Source organism: Bufo gargarizans, chromosome 4 (assembly GCF_014858855.1).
Source record: "Bufo gargarizans isolate SCDJY-AF-19 chromosome 4, ASM1485885v1, whole genome shotgun sequence".
NCBI classification, from domain to species: Eukaryota; Metazoa; Chordata; class Amphibia; order Anura; family Bufonidae; genus Bufo; species Bufo gargarizans.
The window spans coordinates 480,346,487-480,371,470 of NC_058083.1; the positions used below are offsets into that span (position 1 = coordinate 480,346,487).

The following is a 24,984-nucleotide window of genomic DNA, read 5'->3' on the forward strand; positions in this document are numbered from 1 at the left end:
ACTGCTATAGAGGGAGGGGGGCCGATGGGGGGCGCACACTGTGCCACCAACGATTTATAACAATAGAGGGAGGAAGGGGGGGCCCGATGGGGGGCGCACACTGTGCCACCAACGATTTATAACAATAGAGGGAGGAAGAGGGGGCCCGATGGGGGGCGCACACTGTGCCACCAACGATTTATTACACTAAAGGGAGAAAGGGGGGCCCGATGGGGGGCGCACACTGTGCCACCAACGATATTCAAACTGGGGAGGGGGGGGGGGGGGTCTGCCCCCTGCTGCCTGGCAGCCCTGATCTCTTACAGGGGGATATGATAGTACAATTAACCCCTTCAGGTGCGGCACCTGAGGAGTTAATTGTGCTGATCACGGCCCCCTGTAAGAGATCGGGTGCTGCCAGGCAGCAGGGGGCAGTCTTGTACAAAGTTTGTAGTGTATTCTAACTAGAAGCGTCCCCATCACCATGGGAACGCCTCTGTGTTAGAATATACTGTCGGATATGAGTTTTCACGAAGTGAAAACTTAGATCTGAAAAAGCTTTTATGCAGACGGATCTTCGGATCCGTCTGTATGAAAGCAACCTACGGCCACGGATCACGGACACGGATGCCAATCTTGTGTGCATCCGTGTTCTTTCACGAACCCATTGACTTGAATGGGTCCGTGAACCGTTGTCCGTCAAAAAAATAGGACAGGTCTTATTTTTTTGACGGACAGGATACACGGATCACGGCCTCGGCTGCAAAACGGTGCATTTTCCGATTTTTCCACGGACCCATTGAAAGTCAATGGGTCAGCGAAAAAAAACGGAAAACGGCACAACGTCCACGGATGCACACAACGGTCGTGTGCATGAGGCCTTAGTCTAATTTTTCCTATTTTAGACTATTTTTTTTAGGCACATCTACTAATCAAAGTGTCTGTTTTGGAGAAATTTGCACCTCGTGTGATAATTCTCAGTTTTAGGGTGCATTCACAGGATCGTAGCTTTGGTGCGCATCCGTTTTTGTATTTTTTGCAGATAAGATGTGGACCCATTAATTTCAACGGGTCCGCAAAAAATGCAGACAGTACAACGTTGAATGTGCTATTCTTGTCCATTTTTGAGGACAAGGATAGGCGTGTTACAATGGATACGCAATAAAAAAATAAACGGATGCAACACAGACGTCACATGGACCTAAAGCTGCAATGATTCATCCATGCAATCGATGAAAAAAAATCCTTGATGCGATTTGTTTAAACCATGTGACCACGGAGCAGGAGTGAAGTGAAGCCTTTCACTCACCGCTCCGTGGCCTCCCGTCGGCACCGCGCTGCAGGGCCTTGCGTGCACACAGTCAGCGAGCTGGCTGACGCTGTGTGTGACATCAGGTCCCCCCCAGTGCATGCTGTTAAGAAGACGCAGTCCATCTCCTGCAGACTCCATGTCAGCGCACTGCCAGGAAAGGTAAGTATAAAGTTAGCACTAGCAGGGGCTGGAATCTGGCGGGGGCACCTGTGATTGAAGGTGGCATGGGTTGATGGCGCTATGGGACATGGATGGCAATGGCATGGAGGGGCTGATGATATCGGATGACACTGGGGGACATGGTGGATGGCATGGAGGCACTGGGGGAGGGGGACATGGCAACGGATGGCATGGAGGCAGTGGGGGAGGGGGACGTGGCAAACGGATGGCATGGAGGCAGTGGGGGAGGGGGACATGGCAAACGGATGGCATGGAGGCAGTGGGGGAGGGGGACGTGGCAAACGGATGGCATGGAGGCAGTGGGGGAGGGGGACGTGGCAAACGGATGGCATGGAGGCAGTGGGGGAGGGGGACATGGCAAACGGATGGCATGGAGGCAGTGGGGGAGGGGGACATGGCAAACGGATGGCATGGAGGCAGTGGGGGAGGGGGACATGGCAAACGGATGGCATGGAGGCAGTGGGGGAGGGGGACATGGCAAACGGATGGCATGGAGGCAGTGGGGGAGGGGGACATAGCAACGCATGGCATGGAGGCACTGGGGGAGGGGGACGTGGCATGGAGGGGCTGATCTGATAGCACTGGGGGACATGGAAATTGGCAATGGATGGCATGGAAGCACTGGGGGATTGGAGGGCATGACATGGAGGGGCTGATCTGATAGCAGTGGGGGACATCACATGGCAATGGATGGCATGGAGGCACTGGGGGATTGGAGGGCATGACATGGAGGGGCTGATCTGATAGCAGTGGGGGACATCACATGGCAATGGATGGCATGGAGGCACTGGGGGAGTGTGGGACATGGCAATGGCATGGAGGGGCTGATGGCACTGGGGGAACAGAGCTAATGGCACTAGGGGGAACTGATGCACTTGGGCTGATCGCACAGGGAGAAAGAAGGACTGATGGCAGGGGGTCTGATGAGTTTTTATAAAGGAAAACAGTCTATTAATTCATGTTTTCTTATTAGAATACTCGATTGCTAAAATAATAGTTTGCTGCAGCCCTACATGGACCTCATCCATATTTTTTGAAGATCGCAAAATACATACTGTTGCATGAGAGAGGCCTTAGACTAATTCTCATGGCTTTTTGTGAGGATTTTTTTGGCCTATTTATGTAAGTGCGCATTTTTTTCAAAATAAATTAGATGCAAAAACCGTAATTAGACTTACCGGTAATTCTGTTTCCTTGAATCCACCATGACTGCTACACATGAGATTAACCCCTTGACCTCTGTAGGGGCAGGAACACACAAAGTTTAAAAGCCCCCACCCACTCTCACCCATTAGTGTTTACAAAATATTTTATTTTTAGCGAGTATTACTTCATACTCCGTATTAGAACAATTAAGGGAGGGAATATACAAGCCGTCATGGTGGATTCAGGGAAACAGAATTACCAGTAAGCTTTAATTACAGTTTTCCCATTTCATCCACCATGACGGCTACACATGAGAACTAACAGATTAAACGGTAGGGGGGGGGGGCTACTGCTTGCAGTCGGGGGGCGTCTACTGCCCCCGACTTTTCCCTAGGATTTAAACAGAAGCACCTTACTTTTGCATTTGTCTTTGAGGCGAACAGGTCTATTTGCGGCAAGCCCAATTTTTCGGGAATCTTATGAAAGATTCCTTGGTTTAATGACCATTCCCCCGGGTGTAATGTTCTTCTGCTCAGGTAATCTGCCTCTATCTTCTCTGATCCCTTGAGATGGACTTCTGTAATGGAAAGGACGTTCCTTTCTGTCCAAAAAGATATTTTTTCGCTAGTAGTTTCAAGCTTGGAGATCTTGTGCCCCCTTGATGTTTTAAATAGGCGACAGTCGTGGTACTGTCCAAAAATATTTTTAGATGTTTTTTACGTAACATTACTTGAGATACTTTTAGGGTTTCCCAGACCACTCGTAGCTCTCTGTAGTTTGAGGATCTGTTACTTACTTTATCTGACCACTTGAGGAGGCCACTTTTGCTCCCCGTCCATAACCGCTTGCATCGGTCATGATCTGTATTTCTGGCACTGTCAGCCAGGCTACTCCTTTTGATAAATTTTCCCTTTCCTTCCACCAGTTTAACTCTGACTTTACATGGTAAGGGATGCTTATCTTCTTGTCTAGGGAGGACTGCTTTTTGTTCCATTTTCCTAGAATCCAGGATTGTGTTACTCTGGTGTGAGCCTGACACCATGCTACTGCTGTAATGCATGAGGTCCTCAGTCTCAGGATGCTCATGACCCCTCTGATAGAGAACCGTTTCTGAGCCTGGAAGTTCTTTATTTTCTCCCTGAAAGACTCCATCTTTTCCTGTGGGAGGGATAATGATAGGGATATTGAATCTAGCATTACCCCTAAGGGCTGTTTCACACGAGCGGATGCTGTGCGTGACATCCGCTCCGTGAAAGAGTGCCAAGACCCGATGCGGACAGCAGAAGCACGGAGCAGTAACATGACTGATAATGCTCTGTGCCTCTCTGTGATCTCTTTACTACAAAATCACAGTGAAATAAAGTTGTCACTGTGATTTCGTAGTAAAAAGATCACAGAGAGGCACGGAGCATTATCAATCATGTTCATGCTCCATGCTTCTGCTGTCCGCATCGGGGCTTGGCCGTCTTTCAGGGAGCAGATGTCACGCACGGCATTCGCTCGTGTGAAAGAGCCCTAAGAACTTCCTTTTTGATGACTGGAATAGGCAAGATTTTTTTACCTTTATCAACCAGCCCAATTTTGAGACCTTTTGTAACACATATTTGATCTGTCTGGTCGTTTCCAATTTTGAGTTCCTTACTATAAGGAAATTGTCTAAGTAAGGAAAAATTTGTAGCCCTTCTTGTCTGAGGGGATATATCATCTCTACTACCAACTTTGTGAAGACCCTTAGGGCTGACTAAATACCAAATTGTAGAGCGAAGAATTGAAAATGATTTATTATGCCCACTTCGTTTTTTAGTGCAAATCTGAGATATTTTGCATGGATGGGAACGTGGTAGTAGGCATCTTTTAGATTGACGGATGTCATATAGGCTCCCTTCTTGATTAGGGGGATGATTGACAAAATTGATTCCATTTTGAATTTCCTGTAAGTTATTGATTTGATTAGACCTTTTAGGTTTGTAATAGTACTGAAAGAGCAGTCAGGTTTTTGGACTAGGAATAGTTTTGAATAGAAGCCCTATCCTATTTCCGATTCGGGTACTTTCATCACTACTCGCGATTTTTTTGGTAAAATGTTCTGACTGTGGGACGCGATTTGAAATCTTCTTGGAGGGATTGAGGAAAATTCTATCTTGTAGCCATTTTTCACGATGTATAAAGCCCAGGGATTTGAGTTACTGCTTCTCACTGAGCCAGAAATGTCCTCAACCTTCCTCCTTCACTGGCATCATTGTTTTTCATTTTGTTTGTTTTGGGGATTAAGGGGAAACCTTCTACCTTTGCCACATTTCCCCAACATCCCGTTTTGCCCTTTCCCTTGTAGGATTTAGACTGAACTAAAGGACTAAAAGGTTTCCTCTTATTCTACTCTGGGAACCCTTTCTTTTTGTCGGCCGCCTTCTCTAAGATTGCATCTAGTACAGGGCCAAACACGTATTCTCCTGAAAAGGCAATTGAGCACAATTTTGTCTTGGAGGTCCTGTCACCTCCCCAGGATTACATCCATAGTGCTCGTCTGGCTGAATTCGACAGAGCTGCATCTTTAGCAGCGAATCTGACCGATTCTGCAGAAGCATCAGCCAGGAATGCTGTGGCAGACCTAAGAAGGGGGATGAAGTTTAAGATTTCTTCTCTAGGAGTTTATTTTTTATATGTTTTTCTAATTTGTAGAGCCAAAAATACATGGCTCTAGCCACAGAAGTTGCCGCTATGTTTTTCTTCACCCCAAACATGGAGGCCTCCCAGCGTTTCCTCAAAAGGGCATCTGCCTTTCGTTCCATGGGACCCATAACTGTGACGAATCCTTGAATGACAGGGAAGTTATTAACAACTTTTGCCACTTGAATGTCAATCTTTGGGGTCTCGTTAAAGACGGGTCAAATAACAGCCTATTTAAACTCCTTAGAGACTCCCAACCTTCTTTCTGGATCTGTCCATTCATCAAGGATCATAGCCTTAATGTTTTTGTTAATGGGAAATACTTTAGATCTTGTTTTACGTAGTCCACCAAACATCTCAACCTGTACTGACCGGGGTTTCTGGATATTTTCCATACCCCTGGTAGCCCTTACTGCCCTTAGTAATTCCTCCATTTCCTCAGAGGAAAAGTAGTATTTCTTTTCGTCTTCAGCAATTTCCCCCTCTGACAATACTATGTCTAGAGGTGGAAGCCTCCTTGTCCACGTCCTCTGCGTCAGAGGAGGATGGAACAGATAACCTGGATTTTTTTGGCTGGAGGCGTAGGAAAAACTGGTGTAAGGGAGGATGTCATTTAATTTTGAACCATAGATTTAACCTCCATAAGGATAGATGGTTGCTCTTCCTTTAGAAGCTCACTAATGCAAGGTTTGCAAAGTTTCTTTTTATAATTTTCAGGGAGTTTTTTTTTTTATACAAGTTGCAATTCTTGGTATATCAATAAAAAAAAAACATATAGAAAGCAGTGCATACTGAGAACACAACAGTGTTACAATAATTGTATAAAAACAGAGTAGGCTCCAAACCGCTAAGGGACTAGTATCCCCCCATACACAATAAAGCAGTATCAGCTAGGTGGGGCACATATGGCAATAAAGGCATCCAGAACATATGTAGACACTCCAGACATCTAAAGGAGTGTGAGTCTGAATGCCACCCACATCAAGCGGAGACTGCACAGGGGAAGGGGGGGAAAAAAACACTGTTTAAAGTGCAAATGCAGAGAAAATCCTACTGACCCTGGTCTGGAACCGCCGCCCTAGGTCAGTAGGTCGGTTCCAGACCAGGGTCAGTAGGATTTTCTCTGCATTTGCACTTTAAACAGTGTTTTTTTCCCCCCCTTCCCCTGTGCAGTCTCCGCTTGATGTGGGTGGCATTCAGACTCACACTCCTTTAGATGTCTGGAGTGTCTACATATGTTCTGGATGCCTTTATTGCCATATGTGCCCCACCTAGCTGATACTGCTTTATTGTGTATGGGGGGATACTAGTCCCTTAGCGGTTTGGAGCCTACTCTGTTTTTATACAATTATTGTAACACTGTTCTGTTCTCAGTATGCACTGCTTTCTATATGTTTTTTTTAATTGATATACCATCTTGTGTGTTGGATATCCAATAAAGAATATTTAATTAGAATTACTCTTTGTGTGGCTGCTCTTTGAGCTATATAGGTGTTGATACGAATAACTCCATGCGAGATATTTATGATAGAGTTGTTTTTGGCGTTTCAAGTTGCAATTCTTGCGTATTTGTATTTAACTTTACATTCTCTCACTCCCTATAAAAAGAAGAGCAACCAGGTATCAGAATTTTACACCAGAAAAGCATGAAGACAAATGCAGATTTTGTCCCTCAGGGGAACTCACCGCAGGAGCAGCCGAAGGTGGGTCTGCACTTTCCATGTGGCTTCCAGGGGCTTCAGGAGCTGAGATGCTGTAGCTTCTTCCAGGAGCAGGAATCAGTGAAGACAGTAATGGACCGAATCGCCTGCTCTTCCACTCCAAGAGCGGTGTCCGACGTCACAAGCACGCGCCCGCGCTCCCCACGTACTCCCTGGCTCCGCCCCCTCCAGCAATCCCAGGAACTGAGCACTAACTGCGGCTCACGCCTCCCGATCAGCGTGCAGCGTCCCGCTCTCTTTCTCCGGTCTGCTTCCTCACTCAAGGGAAGGAAGACCATGCGGTAAGGAGTGAAAACAGGCCCCCCCGCTTTCAGGGACGAGAATCAACTCCTGTATTTAGCAGCCGCTGCAGGAGGGCAGAGGTGAAGGAAGGAAGGCAACCCCCGTTCCTTAATAAAAAAAAAACACTGCACCTACAGAGGTCAAGGGGTCAATCTCATGTGTAGCCGTCATGGTGGACGAAATGGAAAATATTCAAATTTTTAGTCCACTCCAAGGGGTGGCTTAATAGTCCCATCAACAGGTAGACATGCACCTTTTCAGAAACTGACTTTTTATATCCAATATACAACTTTTTCAATGCACTTTTGCACCTAATTAGTCATCCGACCAACAAGTAGTGTAATTGCACATGATCCACCTGCGCCCTGACGAATACAAAGATGCATGCTGTAGGACGCAATGGACGGCCACTGGCCGCGTGAATCTGGTATTGCGGCGCGGACCCATAATTTACGCCAAAAGATAGCACACTTCCGAGTGCTTCCGGGGGCTTCAGATCCGTGTCTCTGCTTTGCATCTTGCGGACCCATTCAAGTCAACGGAATTCACACGGCCGATTCCCGTATATTGCGGACCCGCCATTCACAGTCTGCAATACAGGCATGGACGACTTACGGTTGTGTGAATGAGCCCTAAGGCCTCGTTTACATTTCGGTTTCTCACTGACGTGTGTTGTCCGTTTGCAGCACACGTACACATTAATATTAATGCGTCTGTTCACACATCAGTATTTTTGTACTGACCGTTAGTCAATGAAAAAGAAAAAAAAATGAAAAATCTGAGATGTGCACTACTTTGGCCATGATAGTCTAGCGCATTGTTTCCCAACCAATGTGCCTCCAGCTGTTGCAAAACTACAACTCCCAGCATGCCCGCACAACCAAAGGCTGTCCGGGCATGCTGGGAGTTGTAGTTTTGCAACAGCTGGAGGCACCCTGGTTGGGAAACACTGGTCTAGCGGTCCATGAAAAAACACAGATAGCATCGGTGAGGCGTCTGTGGTTGGTCCGTTTTTCTCACTGACCACTAATAGGTGCAGTGTCTGTAGAATATGGATGGCACAGGGAGGGCAAAAAAAAGACACATGGACATCTTCACAGATAAAACACGCACAGAGTTTTTCACAGACACTGAAATGTGAACAAGGCCTAATAAAACAGACTAGCATGATAAATGAGCCCAGCTGTGTTATTGGCCCCGGCGGGACTCCGATAATAGTTCCTGTTTCTTCAGAGTCTCGGTCCTCATTTCTGTATTACCTTTTTCACACGTCCGTGATTTCCATCAGTGACTGTGAGCCAAAACCAGGATTGGAGCTAAAAAAGACATAAGGTAGAAGGGAAAGATCTGCACCTGTTCTGTGTTTAGAGCCGCACCTGGTTTTGGCTCAAAATCACTGACCGAAAACTGACGTGTGAATAAGGCCTCATGCACATGACCGTTGTTTTGGTCCGCATCCGAGCAGCAGTTTTTGCAGCTCCGATGCGGACCCCATTCACTTCAATGGGGCTGCGAAAGATGCTCCTATTCTTGTCCGTGAATTAGCCCCAGTGAAGTAAATGGTTCCGAATACAGGCCACAAAAAAAATAAAAAAATTAAGTAAGTTTGTGCGCATGAGACCTAAAATACACCTTCTCCAACTGAACAACTCAGTAATTATGAAGCTTGACGACTGAGCTGACAGTCTTCGGGTTCTAGTTTCCTATGGCAGCAGGGTGCCCACAATAACCACACCACTTACATCACTGCCATCTAGGGTTGGTTCTGCGGAGTGATGGGAATTCCTGGCATCACCTAGTTTGTAAGGTTGGGAAAAAAAAAAAAAAGGAATCCATCCAGTTCAGTCTGTTATCCTACAAACTTGGAGGGCAAAAAATCCCAATGAGGTAAAAGCCAATTTTCCCCATGTACTCCACTTGCCGGAATTACACGCCGGATCCGGAAAAACGCAAGTGTACTGAAAGCATTTGAAGACGGATCAGTCTTCAAAATGCTTTCAGTGTTACTATGGCAGCCAGGACGCTATTAAAGTCCTTGTTGCCATAGTAGGAGCGGGGAGCGGTATACTTACAGTCCGTGCGGCTCCCGGGGCACTCCAGAATGACGTCAGAGCGCCCCATGCGCATGGATGACGTGCCAAGCGATCACGTGATCCATGCGCCTGGGGCGCCCTGACGTCACTCTGAAGCGCCCCGGGAGCCGCACGGACGGTAAGTATACTGCTCCCCCGCTCCCCACTACACTTTACCATGGCTGCCAGGACTTTAGCGTCCCGGCAGCCATGGTAACCATTCAGAAAAAGCTAAAGGTTGGATCCAGCAATGCGCCAAAACGACGTTTAGCTTAAGGCCGGATCCGGATCAATGCCTTTCAATGGGCAATAATTCCGGATCCGGCCTTGCGGCAAGTGTTCAGGATTTTTGGCCGAAGCAAAAAGCGCAGCATGCTGCGGTATTTTCTCCGGCCAAAAAACGTTCCGTTCCGGAACTGAAGACATCCTGATGCATCCTGAACGGATTTCTCTCCATTCAGAATGCATTAGGATAAAACTGATCAGGATTCTTCCGGCATAGAGCCCCGACGACGGAACTCTATGCCGGAAGAAAAGAACGCAGGTGTGAAAGAGCCCTAAAGCCTCATTCACACGTCAGCGTTTCACGGACAGCACACGTCCCCATTCATTTTAATGTGTGTATTCACACATGAGTGTTTTAGCATGGTCCGTGGATCCGTGTTTTTAGCACGGATGCATGCTCTATTTTGTCCGTTGTTCACTGATCCGTCACGCCTATTATAGTCTATGGGTCTGTGAAAACCGCGGATGCCATTTGTGTTTCACGGATCATTAAGAGATGCTTTGAAAATTATTTTTCAGCTGTTCAGTGTCAGTGAAACACGGATGCAACACAGACAGCAAAAAACTGACACACAGATCCTTCACGGATGCATCACTGAGCACCTGCTCACGGATTTGAGCACGGACACGAACGTGTGAATGAGGCTTAAGGCTACTTTCACATTAGAGTTTTCAATTTCGCTATTGAGATCCGCCATCGGCGCTTCAACTATGTGACATCAGTGGAGCAAGGAGGAGATTCGGAGGATGCGGACGGTGCTGGGCGCCTTCAGCGTCGGCGTGGCTGGGCTCCTGAAACGTTAGTACAGCCCCTTGGGCTCCTTACTTGCCTCATTTACATATATATGACTGAATAAAAGCACTCACAGTTATGGGGAACGTATATTGTGGACGTGATAGGGGCGATCTAGCAGCGCATGTCCGCAGCTCTATAGGCTCAAACTAGCTGTCGGAATTCCTTTAATACACTGGTCCTCAAGTTACAGTATTATTAATGGGATCCAGGACGACTATTGTATGTTAAAACCATTGTAACCTGAGTGCACAACTATGGAAAACTGGAAATTGGTTCCAAAGCCCCAACATGTCTTCCCAAGATAAGAAAAATAAGCAGATAACTACTACAGATAAAGCGAGTCCTTCCACGTGACCATCAGGAGTGGAAATCACCTTCTATGGTGAGGGCAGGAGCTTCTTCAGGACCCTGTATAGCACAGCGTACCGGAAAATAAAATGGAGCCGTCCGCACCTGACCACCAAAGGAGCAGCTCATCCTGGCAGAGGGCAGTACAGAACATGTAGTACCGCCCTGTACTGTAAAGAGGCGCTACTGAGATAACAAATACAAGTGTATTACCAGAGAAAGGGTCATGTAGGTTGGTTGGCCTGAGGCATTGTATGTGGTCTAGTCCATGACCCTGACTGGAGTCATTTTTTCACCAAAATGTACACGTTTCCAGGCATAAATGTTAGTAACTTTGCTGAGGGCCGCCGTCACTCCCAAATAAAACAAAGGGTCTTGTAATAACCCTAATTTTGATAATCTTTCTGGCATCTGTAGTCCCCCCATTCCAGTTATTACTTAGTTGCCCTCCTCTGGACCCTCTCCAGCTCTGCTATGTCTGCCTTGTGCACAGGAGCCCAGAATTAGGGCTCATTCACACAACCGTATTTTCATTCCGTGGCCATTCCGAGTTTTTTGCAGCCCGTATGCTGAAACATTCACTTCAATGGGTCCGCAAAAAAACAGAAATGGCTCAGTGTGCATCCCGTTTCCATATGTTCGCAAGTAAAAAAAAAAAGAAAAAAAAAAAAAAAGAACTTTTCCTATTCTTGTCCGTTTTGCGGACAAGGACAGGCATTGTTACAACGGATTTGTATTTTCTGGACCGCAAAATACATATGGTGGTGTGCATGAGCCCTTACACCCAGTACTCCATGTGCGGTTTGACTACAGATTTATAAAGCGCAGGGCTACGCTGCAGGAACCAACAGCGCGTGAAACCGACCTGCAGAACGCGAGAAGTGTCGCCTGCTGTTCTGCAGAACGTCGCACCTGTTGTCAGACACCAGCCCCATCAACATATAGAAAACCTCAGATAAAACCGCCTTCAGAGTGACTTTACACCTGACAGTGCCGCACATCTCACCCTGTGGCCCCTGGCTCCGCCAGCCATCATCTGCCCGGGTACTGCGTAATGTCAGGGCCTCGCCTGCATAAGATTATCATCACCCTCCATGATGAGCTCACTATGGCGCCGCGTGGCCACACGTGTGCCGCCACCTCTCTGCTGTGGAGTTAGTGGGTCTGGCATGGGGGTCATATGTGGGGTCCCCATAACATGCCAGCAATAAAGAGTGCCACAAACGACCCCGATTTCCCAGCGGCCGGACATATTATGCTTGGGAAGGGGCCTGCCCACTGCAATATGGCAGACAGAAAAATAACGAGGCAGTGAACAAACACATCCTAAATTAAAGGGGCTGTCCAGGATTAGTAAAACAGCGCCTCCCCTGTCCCTGGTCAGTGACCGGTACTGCAGCTCATCTCCACTGACAGGAGAGAGGATGCGCTGTAATACCACATGCCACCTGTGGACAGGCGCGGCGCTGCTCTTGAAAAAGGGGCAGGTTTACTAACTGTGAAGGAGCCCTTTAACCCTGTACTTCCCTCTCATCGCCCAGTTCTACAGCAGGTAAGTAGTTTAACAGGGACCACATACGGAAGCCTCTGCAAGGACTACGTGGGCATACTCCTCCCAGGTAAAAGCCGCAGCGGTAACGCTGGAGGAAGTTGTCAGGTGCTGTCATGGTGTGTCCAAGGTGTCACCGCAGCTCATCTCACCTTGTCCCCTTCTCCCGGGCCGCACAGCTCGGAGGGGTCACTCATGTCGGTGCCCGGTATAGCCCGTGCTCTCCGCCACTTGTACGGCCGGTCACCGCAGAGATTCCCGCAGCTCCACTCGCCAGGTAATCCCGAACCCAGGAAGCGGCAACAACACCTCACAGCTCCCAACTCCTCCCACTCCCGGATCCGCCTTCCCGTCATCCACCGCGTTCAGCTGTAAGAGGCGGAGAAGCCGAACCGCTGCGCAGGAAAAGACGGAAGTGGAAGAGCAGAGAAGGGCGGAAGCGTCGAAGCTGTCAGGCTCCCTTTGCCAGCTTGTCGTCAATTCCTTTGGCGGCGTGACGTCAACTTCCGGTGGCTGGACTAGAGTCACGAGTGTAGGGGCGGGCCGAGAATTAGTGTTGCGTTGTCCTGGAGAGAGAAGTTTGTGTCACGTGACGTTCATGGCTTTTGGAGTGGGTTGCGTAATCACCGGAACTGTGTGATGTGTACTGGGTGACGTCATATCCGGCACGGAGCTGTAGCTGGAGGCTAGAGCGGAAGTGACGCGTTTGTGCGGCCGGTGTGATGGCTGGAGACGGAGGAGGAGGCCGGAGTTGTTGAAGTGGGGAGCGTCAGCTGTGTGCGGAGACAATGCGGTGAGGGACGGCCGGCTCTGGCTTCTCGGCCTGGCTGCAGTGTACGCGGAAGTGACTGCTAGCGCTAGAGAGCTGCGACTTGAGTGCATTTCCCAATTCTCTCCCCCTTTTTTTTTAAAATCTGCTTTAGTGAAAAGGTTCCGAAATTGTGTAGGAATGTCTGAGACACTAAGGCTGCTGTGCTGCCACCCATGCTTTACACTGCATCTCTTCTTTACCTGTCAGGACATGGAGAGCTTCTCCAGGACTAGCAAAAGAGACAAGTTTGATTAGTGGGGAGTCATGAGTTCCCCTTTAATGTGGATTGTTCTGTCTCCTGCAGTGTCGCGTTAGATGTCTCTTACACATCTGTCTCCGTGGTGACATCCGTGACACAATAGTCCGTGGTTCATCCGTGAAGCATCAGTGTTTGCAGGTTTTGCCAGTCTGTCACCCAAAGTATGAAGTTCAGAACACCGTCATCCGAAGTACGAGCTGGCCTGTGTTGCTATGGCCCTCATCGGTCATTTTTTTACAATATAATCTTTACAAAGCCTTCAAATGCAAACACTGCCCCAAAATCACTTCAGCAGATTTTGTCAGTCTGTCACCCAAAGTATGAAGTGCAGAACACCGTCATCCGATGGATGCTGAAGTGATTTTGGGGCAGTGTTTGCAGTTGAAGGCTTTGTAAAGATTATATTGTTAAAAAATGACCGATGAGGGCCATAGCAACACAGTTCTTTATAGGGGATTATCTAGGAATTCGATATTGATGACCTATCCTCAGGAGGGTGGAGGGGTCCGACTTTTGGCAGCCCTGCCGATCAGCTGTTTGAGGGCCATGTTATGTCACGGTGATCGGTCATGCGACCTAGGCGCAACTCCGCAGCCCTGGTATAAATGTTTCATACATGTATATACTGGTAAAACATCTTACATCTTGTATAATGAAAGGTTCAGATATTCTCACTGTTTCAAGATCTGTTTGCTGTCCGAGGATGGCATTTTTCTTTTTCACCTATGACAGCACCCCTGGAGAGACCACCTCCTCAGGACAGGAACCAGAACCGCCTTTTAAAGAAAGGATCATCCCCTCTATCTCCAGTTCTGTTTCCTATCCTAAGGGGCAGGAGAGAATCGGATCTGCTGGATATCAAGAAAAGAGCTGCAGGGGCCCCGGCTATAAAATAGTGTGTGGAGGGTTACACCGTGCAGCGTTAGTTTCCTCTTGGAGCCGCTGCAGAAGTCTGGGCTCCCTTCTCTGTCCTTAGCCCTTCCTGGTTCCTGGGAGGGTCTTGGCCCTCCTGGGCTCCTGTGAACCTCTGCGGCCGTGTTCGCATGTTCGGCCACCGGCCCGCGCGATGATCTGCATGTACTTCCGCGTTGCGGCAGTGGGAGGAAGCGAACGCTGAGGACCGAAAGGGGAGGGATGCTGGCTAGCGCGCGCCGAGGAGAAAAGCCCAGCCGGCTCACTGTCATGCTGGGTGAAGAAACGTGGCAGTTCCTCCATTCACGCTGTTTGCTGTATGAAACATGGAGCAGGCTGCACGTGCTGATCCCACCAATGATACATCGGTGCCACAGTGGGGTAAGAGAGGTTATACCCCAGCATATATTATTTATCTTAATGCTAATGAGGTCATTTTCTGTTGCCTAGGTTTCAAAGGAGTCTTCTAGGAAGACTTCCAGAGTAAGGCCTCATGCACACGACTGTTCCGTTTTTTTGCGGTCCGCAAATTGCTAATCCGCCAAACACGGAAGCCGCCCGTGTGCCTTCCGCAATTTGCGGAATGGAACATTCGGCCCATTGTAGAAATGCCTATTCTTGTCAGCAAAACGGACAAGAATAGGGCATGTTATATATATTTTTTTTTTTTGCGGGGTCACGGAACGGAGCAACGAATTCGGACAGCACACGGAGTGCGGTCTGCATCTTTTGTGGCCCTATTGAAGTGAATGAGTCCGCATCCGAGCCGCCAAAACTGCGGCTCGGATGCGGACCAGAACAACGGTCGTGTGCATGAGGCCTAAAGGAGAAGGGATCTAGTGTATGTAAGAAGAAGCCTACTTCTGCCTGAGCAAAACCCCTATGTCAGGGGAGTATCAGCAGATTAATGGAAGAGGAAGCTCCATCTTTTATGGGCAGCATAAAACAGATGAAGAGGTCAGGGAGTCGGTTAGCGGTCTGAGAAATCACCGCCCCAGTACTTCCACAGCTGCTCCAAAACCCTCCAGTGATAGTGAGATACTTTCTGGTCTGGAAGAAGGAGAGTGGGGATCAACAGACAAGTCTTCTGAGGATGAGGCCGCTACTAACTCCCTAGTAAAGGCGTTTCGGGCGACTATGGGGTTGGACTCTGTTTGAAGGGTTAGCTCCCAAGAAGAGGAATGTGTTTGTGCATAAGAACATTCAAGATGTGATTGCCAGAGAATGGAAAAGGCCGGATAGGCAGTTTTTCGTCCCTTCTTCGGTGAAGCGGAAGTATCTGTTTGAAGAGGAGTTGTCTGCCCCCTGGGATAGGGCCCCAAAGCTTGATGCCCCAGTAGCAAAAATGTCCAAAAAAGCTGCACTTCTCTTTGAGGACATGGGTTCGCTCAAGGACCTGATGGATAGGAGAGCAGAGGTTTATATAAAAAAAAAATTGGGAAGCCTCTGTGGCGGCTTTTAAACCTTCTATTGCCGCTACATCTGTTGCCAGATCACTGAAAGTGTGGATGGGGGAGTTAGTCTCACATTAAAGGGGGTACTCGTAGGGAGCAGTTATTGTCTCCCTTCCCTGTTATAAGTAATGTCTTGGGTTTCTTAGCTGACGCTTCTGCGAATACCTTAAGATTTTCCACTAGGGCTTCCGACTTATCCAACTCTGCCCGGCAGGCTATTTGGTTGAAAAGCTGGAATGGGGACGCTGGCTCCAAGGCAAAACTTTGTTCTATCCCTTGTCAAAGAGGGTTTTTGTTTGGGCCCGTCCTGGATGACTTACTAGACAAAACCTCAGGGAGAAAGAAGGGCTTGCCCTCTGTTAATCAGGCACCCAGGAAGTCTTTCTGTCCAAGATTTAATAAGGGGAGCTTTAGGGGCAAAACAATTTGCAGGTCCAAATAAGAAAAGTAAGGGATTTCTTTTTTCCAGGTCAAACACCACAAAAAAGCAGTCCCAATGACGCCAGAGCACCTGTCCGAGGTAGTCTGTTTCTTTTTGCACCTCGGTGGCAGAAGATCTCTAACAGCCCTTGGATACGTTCTGTGATGGGGGAGGGCCTAAAATGAAAATTTCTGAGTTTTCCCAGTCGAGGCATTTGTAATTACAGATTACCGTTCAGATCCCGCAAAACAATCTGCCATTGTTGCAGAAATTTTTCCCTGATAGAAAAAAGGGTGCTGGTAAGAGTCCCAGAACAGGAATTTACAGTGTGGTTTTATTTAACTCCTTTTCTGGTAAAAAAAAAAAAAAAAAAAAAAATGGCTAATTTCGGACTATAATAAACTTGAAGTGTTTGAACCAATTTTTGCAGTACAAGAGATTTCGTATGGAGACCATCAAGTCAGCAGTGAACAATCTCTTCCCGTTTTGCTTTATGAGCACAGTAGACCTGAGGGATGCGTACTATCATGTCCCCATTCATCCCAGCCACCAGAGGTTCCTGAGGGTAGCAGTTCGGTTAGAAAGGGAGACTCTGCATCTTCAATTCTGAGCATTACCCATCGGCCTTGCTCAAGCTCCGGGATTTTTTCAAAAAGATCGTTTCGGAAATGATGGCCGACGTCATGGAGAAGTAGATCATCATTATACCTTACCTAGATGATTTTCTGCTAGATAAACCTAGAAAAATCCAGCTTATGCCCAAGCGAGGGATGCAGTTTCCTAGGAATGATTTTGGACTCCAGTTCCCAGAAGTGCCTGCTGCTACCTCTGCAAAAATCTTTACTTATCAGATCAAGAGTTCAGCTGTTTCTCTCGTCTGCATCAGTCACTATAAGAGAGACCATGTCAGTACTGGGTCTCATGACAGCTACTATTCCAGGGGTGAAATGGGCCCAGTACCATTCAGGGCTTCTTCAGCTTCAGATCCTGCGAGATTGGGACAGAAGTCTCCCCTCTCTGGACTCGGAGAGATATCGCTATCCTCCCAGACCTTAGATTCCTTAGAGTGGTTAATGGATCTAAAAAATCTAGAGAGAGTTCCTTGTACCAGGGAGGCAGTTCTCCCCTTAACCACAGATGCAAGCCCATCCGGTTGGGGAGCCCATGTGGGGTCCCTGCTATTGCAGGAGATTTGGGACAGCAAATCTCTGTCCCATTCGCACAATTTCAGGGAATTGGGTGCAGTCAGAATAGCCTTAGTACAGAGTCTCCTGACCATCAGAGGCAGGAATGTAAGGGTCTATTCGGACAACGCAACAGCAGTGGCCTATATCAACCGGCAGGGAGGTACAAGAGCTCAGGGCCTAATGTCTCTCCCATTAGATTTTCAGCCTAGCAGAAGTTTCTCTATGATCTCTTTCTGCAGTATATCTGAGGGGTTCGGACAAAGTGAAAGCGGACTTCCTTAGTCATCCTCAACTATTCCAGGGATAGTGGTCCTTAGATCAGGAGGTTTTCAATCAGGTGGCAGCATTATGGAGTACTCCAGAGATAGATCTCTTTGCCACCAGGACAAACAGGAAGGTAGAAGTCTTCTTTTCCCTTTCTCCGGTGGAGCATCCGAGATCTGTGGATGCGCTGGCTCAATCTTGGAGGTAGGGCCTTCTGTATGCCTTTCCCCCACTAAAAATGCTACCAAGAGTCCTCAAGATAATCAGAGAGGAGGAGGCCACGGTAATAGTTATAGCTCAATTTTGAGTGTGGTTTTCCTGGCTCCGCCAGATGTCGATGGCGGCACCATGGATGCTTCCAGAGTCTCAGGAGCTTCTGTCCCAGCGTCCAGATTCTGCACCTGACTGCCTGGGGGGAGATTTTAAAGAAAAGAGCTCTCTCCGAGGATGTAGTTGGCACTCTCTTGGCCAGTCAGGAGGTCACTTCTGAGATCTACCTTAGGGTTTGGAGACACTTTTTTGTATTCGCCAAGAAACCCGTGGATGTGCTAGAAGCTCCTGACATCCCGCTAGTATTAGATTTCCTACAGGAAGGACGGAACAAAAAACGTAGGCCCGTCCTTCCTGTAGCCCTGTGTGAAATGCATCCGTATGTCTCCTGTATCAGTTCCATTTTTTGGCGGAACCATCTATTGTAAATGTTATGCCTAGCCCAATTTGTTTAATGTAATTACTGTATATGCCGAACGGAAAAACGGAACCGAAATAGAAACAAAAAACGGAACAACGGATCCGTGAAAAACGGACCGCAAAACACTGAAATAGCCATACGGTAGTGTGAAAGAGGCCTAAGTGAGATCTTGGGCAGAGAGTGCTTCTGCCTCTATAGAGCAGATTTGTCAGGCAGCTACCTGGAGCTCCCCACATATGTTTAGGCACTATAGACTACAGTTACCTTCTAATGTAGTCGTAAGGTACTTCAGGCTGTGGTCCCACCGTAGACAAATTCTTGCCTATTCTCCTGGGGTGCTTTCATGGGTGATGAAGAAATATTGGATTACACTTACCGGTAATCGGTTTTCTTTGAACCTATGACAGCAATTTTGTAAAATTTGTATAGAGATGTGTGTGTGTGTGTATATATTAGGTGGTTAAGATGTTATCATTCTTAGTTCTTGGAGATAGAGGGGATGATCGCTCTTTTAAAAGGCGGTTCTGGTTCCTGTCCTGAGGAGAAGCAGGTGGTCTCTCCAGAGGTGCTTTCATAGGTTCAAGTAAAACCGATTACCGGTAAGTGTAATCCAATAGGAAAACTTATACAGACCTAAGATTTATCACATCTAGGGGTTTGCTGCAGTTGTGTCCTGTGTAGATAATACTTTGAAGTAAACAGGCTGCACTGTAGGCGGAGATGCTTTACCTGCAGTGACACATTGTAGCAGACTGTTACTATAACAGGGAATGAGTGAGTCTCACAGATTAACTCGAGTGGCTACAATTGTATCAAACTCAGTCGTAGGAGGTTTCTATGAGTTTCAGCATCTGGATGGGTGTAAACAAGCTGACAGCAAACAGATCTTTACATTTAAACATTTAAAAGTATGTTGCAAAGAAATATGCCTTTTCACTATTCAGTGATTGTAGGTAATTTTATTATTATTTTTTGTCTTTTTATGGTTCATTATTTTTGTTTTGTTTTTAGGCCTCTTACATATCTTCCAGTTTCTTTAGCAAGAGGAAGTTAATACCAGGTGAGAAACCTCTCCTTTCATTTACTACAGTGTAAAGTCTATCTCCTGAGATGCTGTGTCATTGACAGTACTGCATGTAAATACACACTTAGGGTACAGCCCCTGGCTTATATAATAAGTTTCCATGCACAGCTGGTTTCCTTAAAGGGTGTCGTCTCACTTCAGCAAATGGCATTTATCATGTAGCGAAAGTTGCCACAATGCACTTAATCGTGTATTTTTATTGTCCATGTTGCTTCCTTTGCTGGTTGGATCCATTTTTCCATCACATTCCAGGAGTTACGACCACCGCTGCAGGTCAGGATGGGAGCTGCTACTCATGTGTGCCTATGTAGGCTCCCACTGTCCTGTCCACCGGAGAGGCTGACTATTTTCCTATAGTGTGCAAGCACGGCCACCGCTGCTGGATTGCGGTAAGGAGGGAATATAAACAATTACGTTAGTAAGTGCTTTGTACTAAAGGGTATAAATATTTCAGATGACCCTCTGTACCCAGGAGGTCAAAATTGGTTTTTCAATAGTCGGCGACTATAAATTCCTGTTTCTGGTCTTATCATTTAAAATATAACTTTTATTCTTTCCTTATTAAACAATACATTGCCACGAAAACAAAGTGAAATGTTAAAAATACACTAAAGGGGTCACTGATTTTCGACTAATCTGATACTGATGACCTGTCCAGACGATGGCTCATCTTAAAAAAAAAAAAAAAAAAAAAAAAAAAAGTGTCAGAAAACCCCCTTAGGGGTGCAGTTCTTTTGTCTGTCTAAAAGAACAGGTCCTTGACGGAAATGGCTCATACGGATGCTAAATGTGCATGAATGATGCACAAGATCATAATAATTTTTTATTTTTTTTATTTTTTATACAAGATCCGTTTTTTCTGCTCTTCTGGTAGATCAGAAGAATGAAAAATAAAAAAACTGATGTGAACTCACCCTTACTTTGTTTACATGATGCATGCCATTATAGTGAAATGAGATATAACCCCTTTAACCCACTAAGGAAGAGTGCTAAACTGGAACCCACTCAAAAGCTCCAATGTCCATGTCGGCGGACACTTAACCCCTCAGATGCCGCGGTGAATTGTGAACACTGCATTTGAGAGCTTTGCCCCGTGGCGCTGTGCTCACAGGGCCCAAACGATCGAGGGAGCCGCTCAGTTGCTGTGGCAGCCTTGGGCCTTCGACGGGTTCCAAGGCCTACCACAGAGAGATGCAGCAGGGCTCCATAGGGACATAGCTATTCTCTCATAGACTGCAATGTTAATTAATTGCAGTCTATGGGAGATTTGATCAGACAATATCATGTTACAGTCCCCTAGGACTTAAAATAAAATAAAAATGTTTTTAAAAATTTACACTCCTCAACATTGAAATTGCAGCACTAAGAAGGAAAGTCTCGTAATTACGGAAATCATCTGAATTTGTTCAATATTGAGTATGAGTGCAATAGGCAGGAGTACACTCAATTACACATTTTGGCATGCTATCAGTGAGGTTATTAAAGGGTATGACTGTCGTATAACCCCTTTAATGATTGTCTGAGGAATGTTTTGCCACCCCAAATGCAGTTGGGCACACCAACAGTAAAAGAGTGGGCCAGACCTGCCAACCCAGTGTGGAGATGATGCTCACCTGAACCCTGCCACTGGATTCGTTCTCCCACATGCACTGAGGACAACATCCATTTAATGGTTGTCTGAGGTATGTTCTGCCATGCTGAATGCAGTTGGGTATGGAAATCATCAAGATTCACTGCTGGCTGCTCCCTTTGCAATTGCTGACCTATGACGTTCCATATGTGCTGGATGGGAGACAATTCCAGAGAAGCCGCATTTCATGTTAGCACTTTTTGGCCACACAGGCTGCTCACAGTAGCACAAGCAACATGCAGCCTGGCATTGCCCTGTTAAAAAAACGACTCCTGGAACACGGAAGAAATGGCCGTACCACTGGTTCCACGACCAAATCAATGTAACGCCAAACTGTTATTGTACCTGAAATGAAGGCTAAAGGACTCTCCGGCAAACATTATGACACTTCACACCATAATCCTGGTAGTAGCATCGGTGTGATGTTCCTTTGTGAATGAAGGCCTCTTAATGCCGTTGCCCTTGTGATCTCCAGACCAATCTCTGGCTATCATTGTGTCTGAGACAAAAGCGGGACTCCATTGCCATCTTGATAGTCTTTGAGGTCAGTGGAACACCTGTAGCTGGACATCTGGCTCCTAGCCTAGTGTCATGCAGATGCATTCTGATGATTGGGGTAGACCCTGTTGCTGCCCTAGGCTTGGGATGTGACGTCCCATTTCACTTGCAGTACAGTATGGATCCCTACACGTCATTCTTCTAATCAGACGATCCGTTGTGCAGGGGTTCGCCTCTGTGCGCGTCTTGTTCTACCAATCACTGGGACATGCAGTGTGGACCAGTGCTGACATCTTTGCCTTGGCGTGTAGCTGTCTGCTGGAGTGCTAAACCAAGGTCTCTCAGTTCAAGGATTCTGTCCCTCTCAGTATGGGACATGTGGCGATAACTGGCACATTGCCGAACAGGAGGCATCGCACAATTACCCCGTACGACTTGCTTTAATTTTTGAGGTTTCATGTGGCTTAAAATGTTTTACTTTTAATCCAGCTTTTTATGCTCCTCTCACATGCCACAGATTGGAGCTAGGTGCTTGAAAGTTTGATCATCTGCAGATCTTAACACCACCTGCTACTTCCTCGATTTGTATAACCTTATGGCTTGTCCGTCTTGGTGTTGCAATTTCAACATTGAGGAGTGTATAAATATATTTAAAAAAAAAACCTTTTTCCCCACATAAAAAATATAGATCATAGGTATTGGTGCTTCCCAAATCCCCAAACTATTAAAATTGTAATGTTTGTGAAGCAGCAGAAGATCCATTTGTGCAAACGCTAAATCGGCTCAGTAACTTGGTGCCTGCGCAGTGAATCAAAGATGCATTCTGGCAACTATTCATTTTTCTCAGCATGATAAACCCCATCGTTCAATATGCCTGAGTTCATGCTGACTCTCTTTAAAAATGCTATATGTATATTAAACTGAAAATGAAATAAGTTGTCAGAGTTTGAAATAAGAAAGGAAAGCAGCAAGTGGTCTTAAAGGGTAACATGTTTTCATCAAAAAATCTATTTTAACATATGTTACTGCTGCAGCAGCATTATGAATAAAGCAATCTTTAGTTTCTTCACATACCACTGTTTTCCTTGAGTTTTTCCCTTAGTTACGGCTGTTTAAACATTTACAATATGAGGACCTTCTCAAGATGGCTCCTGTGCCAGTTCTCTGAGGCCAAAACTGCTTTCCCTCACTTCCCATACACACTTGCTGTAGCCAGCAGCTCCCTGCCAGCCAATCAGATTGGATTACTGAGAGACACGCCTCCTCACTCTGAAGCCTAATGCAGGCATGCAGTGTGAAGGATCGCCCCTCTGTCTTCTTAGCTGGAGACAGACAAGCCATAGCAACTGTCTTTTAAGGGAGCAGTGGAAAGGGACAGAGGACAATAATGAAAGCTGTTATATAAGGTAATTACAGATCTTTTGGCAATCATTGACAGACTAACTCAGGTATGCATGCCTAGCTGTAATAAACTAGCAAATAAAAAAAAAATATAACCGTTACCCTTTTAATAACAGAAATCAGTGCAGTCCAGGTCAGGCCTAAAGGCAGTCCTGCTGGTTTTTGTTTACAGGCTACCAGTGATGACACGATTTACCAGCATGCGAGAGCTGCAGCATTTCGGTGGCCTCAGCAGTCATGTGCCATAGTTACTGACATCACTGCAGAGCTAATTAATGTTCCAGCACAGCACGCCGTTGCTGGCAGCCTATAAACTGCACTGGATTGGCTGGGGTTTGAAGAGGTGAGCGCATGGCATACCAAAAGCACAGCTCCTCTGTGTCTCGTTATCCTTTCTTCATGTGTCTTCCATTCATTTACTTTTAATCCAGCTCCACACTTTTTGCGGACTGCAAAATACATATTGTCTGCTGCATCTGTATTTTTTTTGTGTGGACCCATTGACTTCAATGTGGCCATGGTTTGCCTATTGCTGCCAAGTATAGGACATGTTCTATCTCTTTGTGCAACTGACATGTGGATTTGGAAAGCACACAGATCCGGTCCTCAAAAAAGATCGAACATGTCTGCAAAAAGTGGACCATGGACCCGTGAAAGTTGATAAGTCGGCAAAACAAAAAAACAAATGCAGTCAGCGCACGGACAGTATATGTAAAATAGATACGGTCATTTGCACAAGGCCTTATCCAATAAATATATTGTTTTTTACACGATCTGATGCTTCTTTCTATCCTATTCAGCAATAATTTTTCTGAGGTCCGCATCCGTGTCGTAGCTGAAGCCAGTACCATGAGAATGGCCGGACAGTTCCGAAGCTACGTGTGGGATCCCGTCCTGATCATTTCTCAGATAGCATTAATGCAGTTCATCTACTACGGCTGCCTGGGCCTCTGGATCGCATTGCTGGACGCCTTGATTCACTACAGTCCTTCTCTCGACCAGTTATTTAATTGTGAACTCCTGGGATTTTCTTCTGTACACGGGAGGATCTCCATGATGGCTTTCATCTTAAACTCTTTAACCTGCGCCTTGGGACTTCTCCACTTTATCCGCAGGGGAAAGCAGTGCCTGGATTTCACTGTGACGGTCCATCTGTTTCATATGGTGGGATGTTGGATATATAACGCTCACTTCCCTAGCACAATCACCTGGTGGCTACTGATGTTTGTATGCATTGGCCTAATGGCAGTGACTGGCGAGTATCTGTGTCTGCGGACTGAACTCAACGAGATCCCCCTCAACTCTGCACCCAAGTCTAATGTGTAAACTGTTTTTACCCAGCATACCTCTCCTGTTTCTTATACTTCAGTATTTATCCTCCACACTGTTAGATCCGCTAATGGTTACTGGAGTTTGGTTAAAACGACTTCTAGAATTTAAGCTACGGAATGACGAGATCATGGAGTATACAAGCTGTGAGCGAGTATGTCTGTGTAACCTTTCAGCACTTGCATTACACACTCAAGGTTTTGGTTGTTTTTACGGATTGGTAATAATTACGTCCACCTTGACCTTCTTGTAGATTCTTTGTCATCTTAAACTTGCAGGAAGTTTTTTGGAAGAGAATGAAAGTTTTTCCGCATCATTATTTTCTCAAAAAGGTCCATTTGCAAGTGGCGGGCAAAGAAAAAAGCAAATGGATAGAGATGCCAATAAAAAGAACATGGTATAGATACTATTCTGGTATAGTACACAAGAGCGTAATTGACATTGACATTCTTAGTATGGTTCTATTTCAACAAGGGGAGGGCAGAAGACAGGGTTGTAAAGGAGGTGGGATATATGTAGGCCCATTGGTTTTCCCTTCTCTAAAGAGGTCTTGCCCTGTCCTTTGTTAGTTGGTGTCACAAGAAGAGAAGACACAATATGAGGGTGGTTATACACTGTTCCTATGACTTGGGCTTTGTCCAGGGCTTGATGAGGGTTTAGGCATAGATTCTACCATGTTCGTACCCCATCTGCATGCAGATTAAAG

At 46.5% G+C, this 24,984-nt stretch overlaps 2 protein-coding genes across 4 annotated transcripts in view; one reads left to right on the forward strand and one right to left on the reverse strand.

Annotated features, from left to right (window-relative positions):
• Positions 1-12,695, reverse strand: part of AFTPH (aftiphilin) — a 75,755-nt gene extending 63,060 nt beyond the window's left edge. The window contains exon 1 of one of the 2 annotated variants that reach the window (XM_044292247.1): positions 12,490-12,695. The gene's annotated coding sequence lies outside the window, so the exon portion shown is untranslated. The remainder of the gene's footprint in view (positions 1-12,489) is intronic. The other variant, XM_044292248.1, reaches the window with a different exon arrangement.
• A 297-nt stretch (positions 12,696-12,992) lies between these two features.
• On the forward strand, positions 12,993-24,520 carry SYS1 (SYS1 golgi trafficking protein). 2 transcript variants are annotated; one of them, XM_044292250.1, is made up of 4 exons: positions 12,993-13,130; positions 19,348-19,396; positions 19,673-19,809; positions 23,750-24,520. In XM_044292250.1, the coding sequence occupies exon 4, from the start codon at positions 23,799-23,801 to the stop codon at positions 24,273-24,275; it is 477 nt and encodes a 158-aa protein (XP_044148185.1). In that variant the 5' UTR covers positions 12,993-13,130; positions 19,348-19,396; positions 19,673-19,809; positions 23,750-23,798; the 3' UTR covers positions 24,276-24,520. The 2 variants fall into 2 exon arrangements, with proteins under 2 accessions (XP_044148185.1, XP_044148184.1); XM_044292249.1 differs by lacking the exon at positions 19,673-19,809.
• The last annotated feature ends 464 nt before the right edge of the window (positions 24,521-24,984 follow it).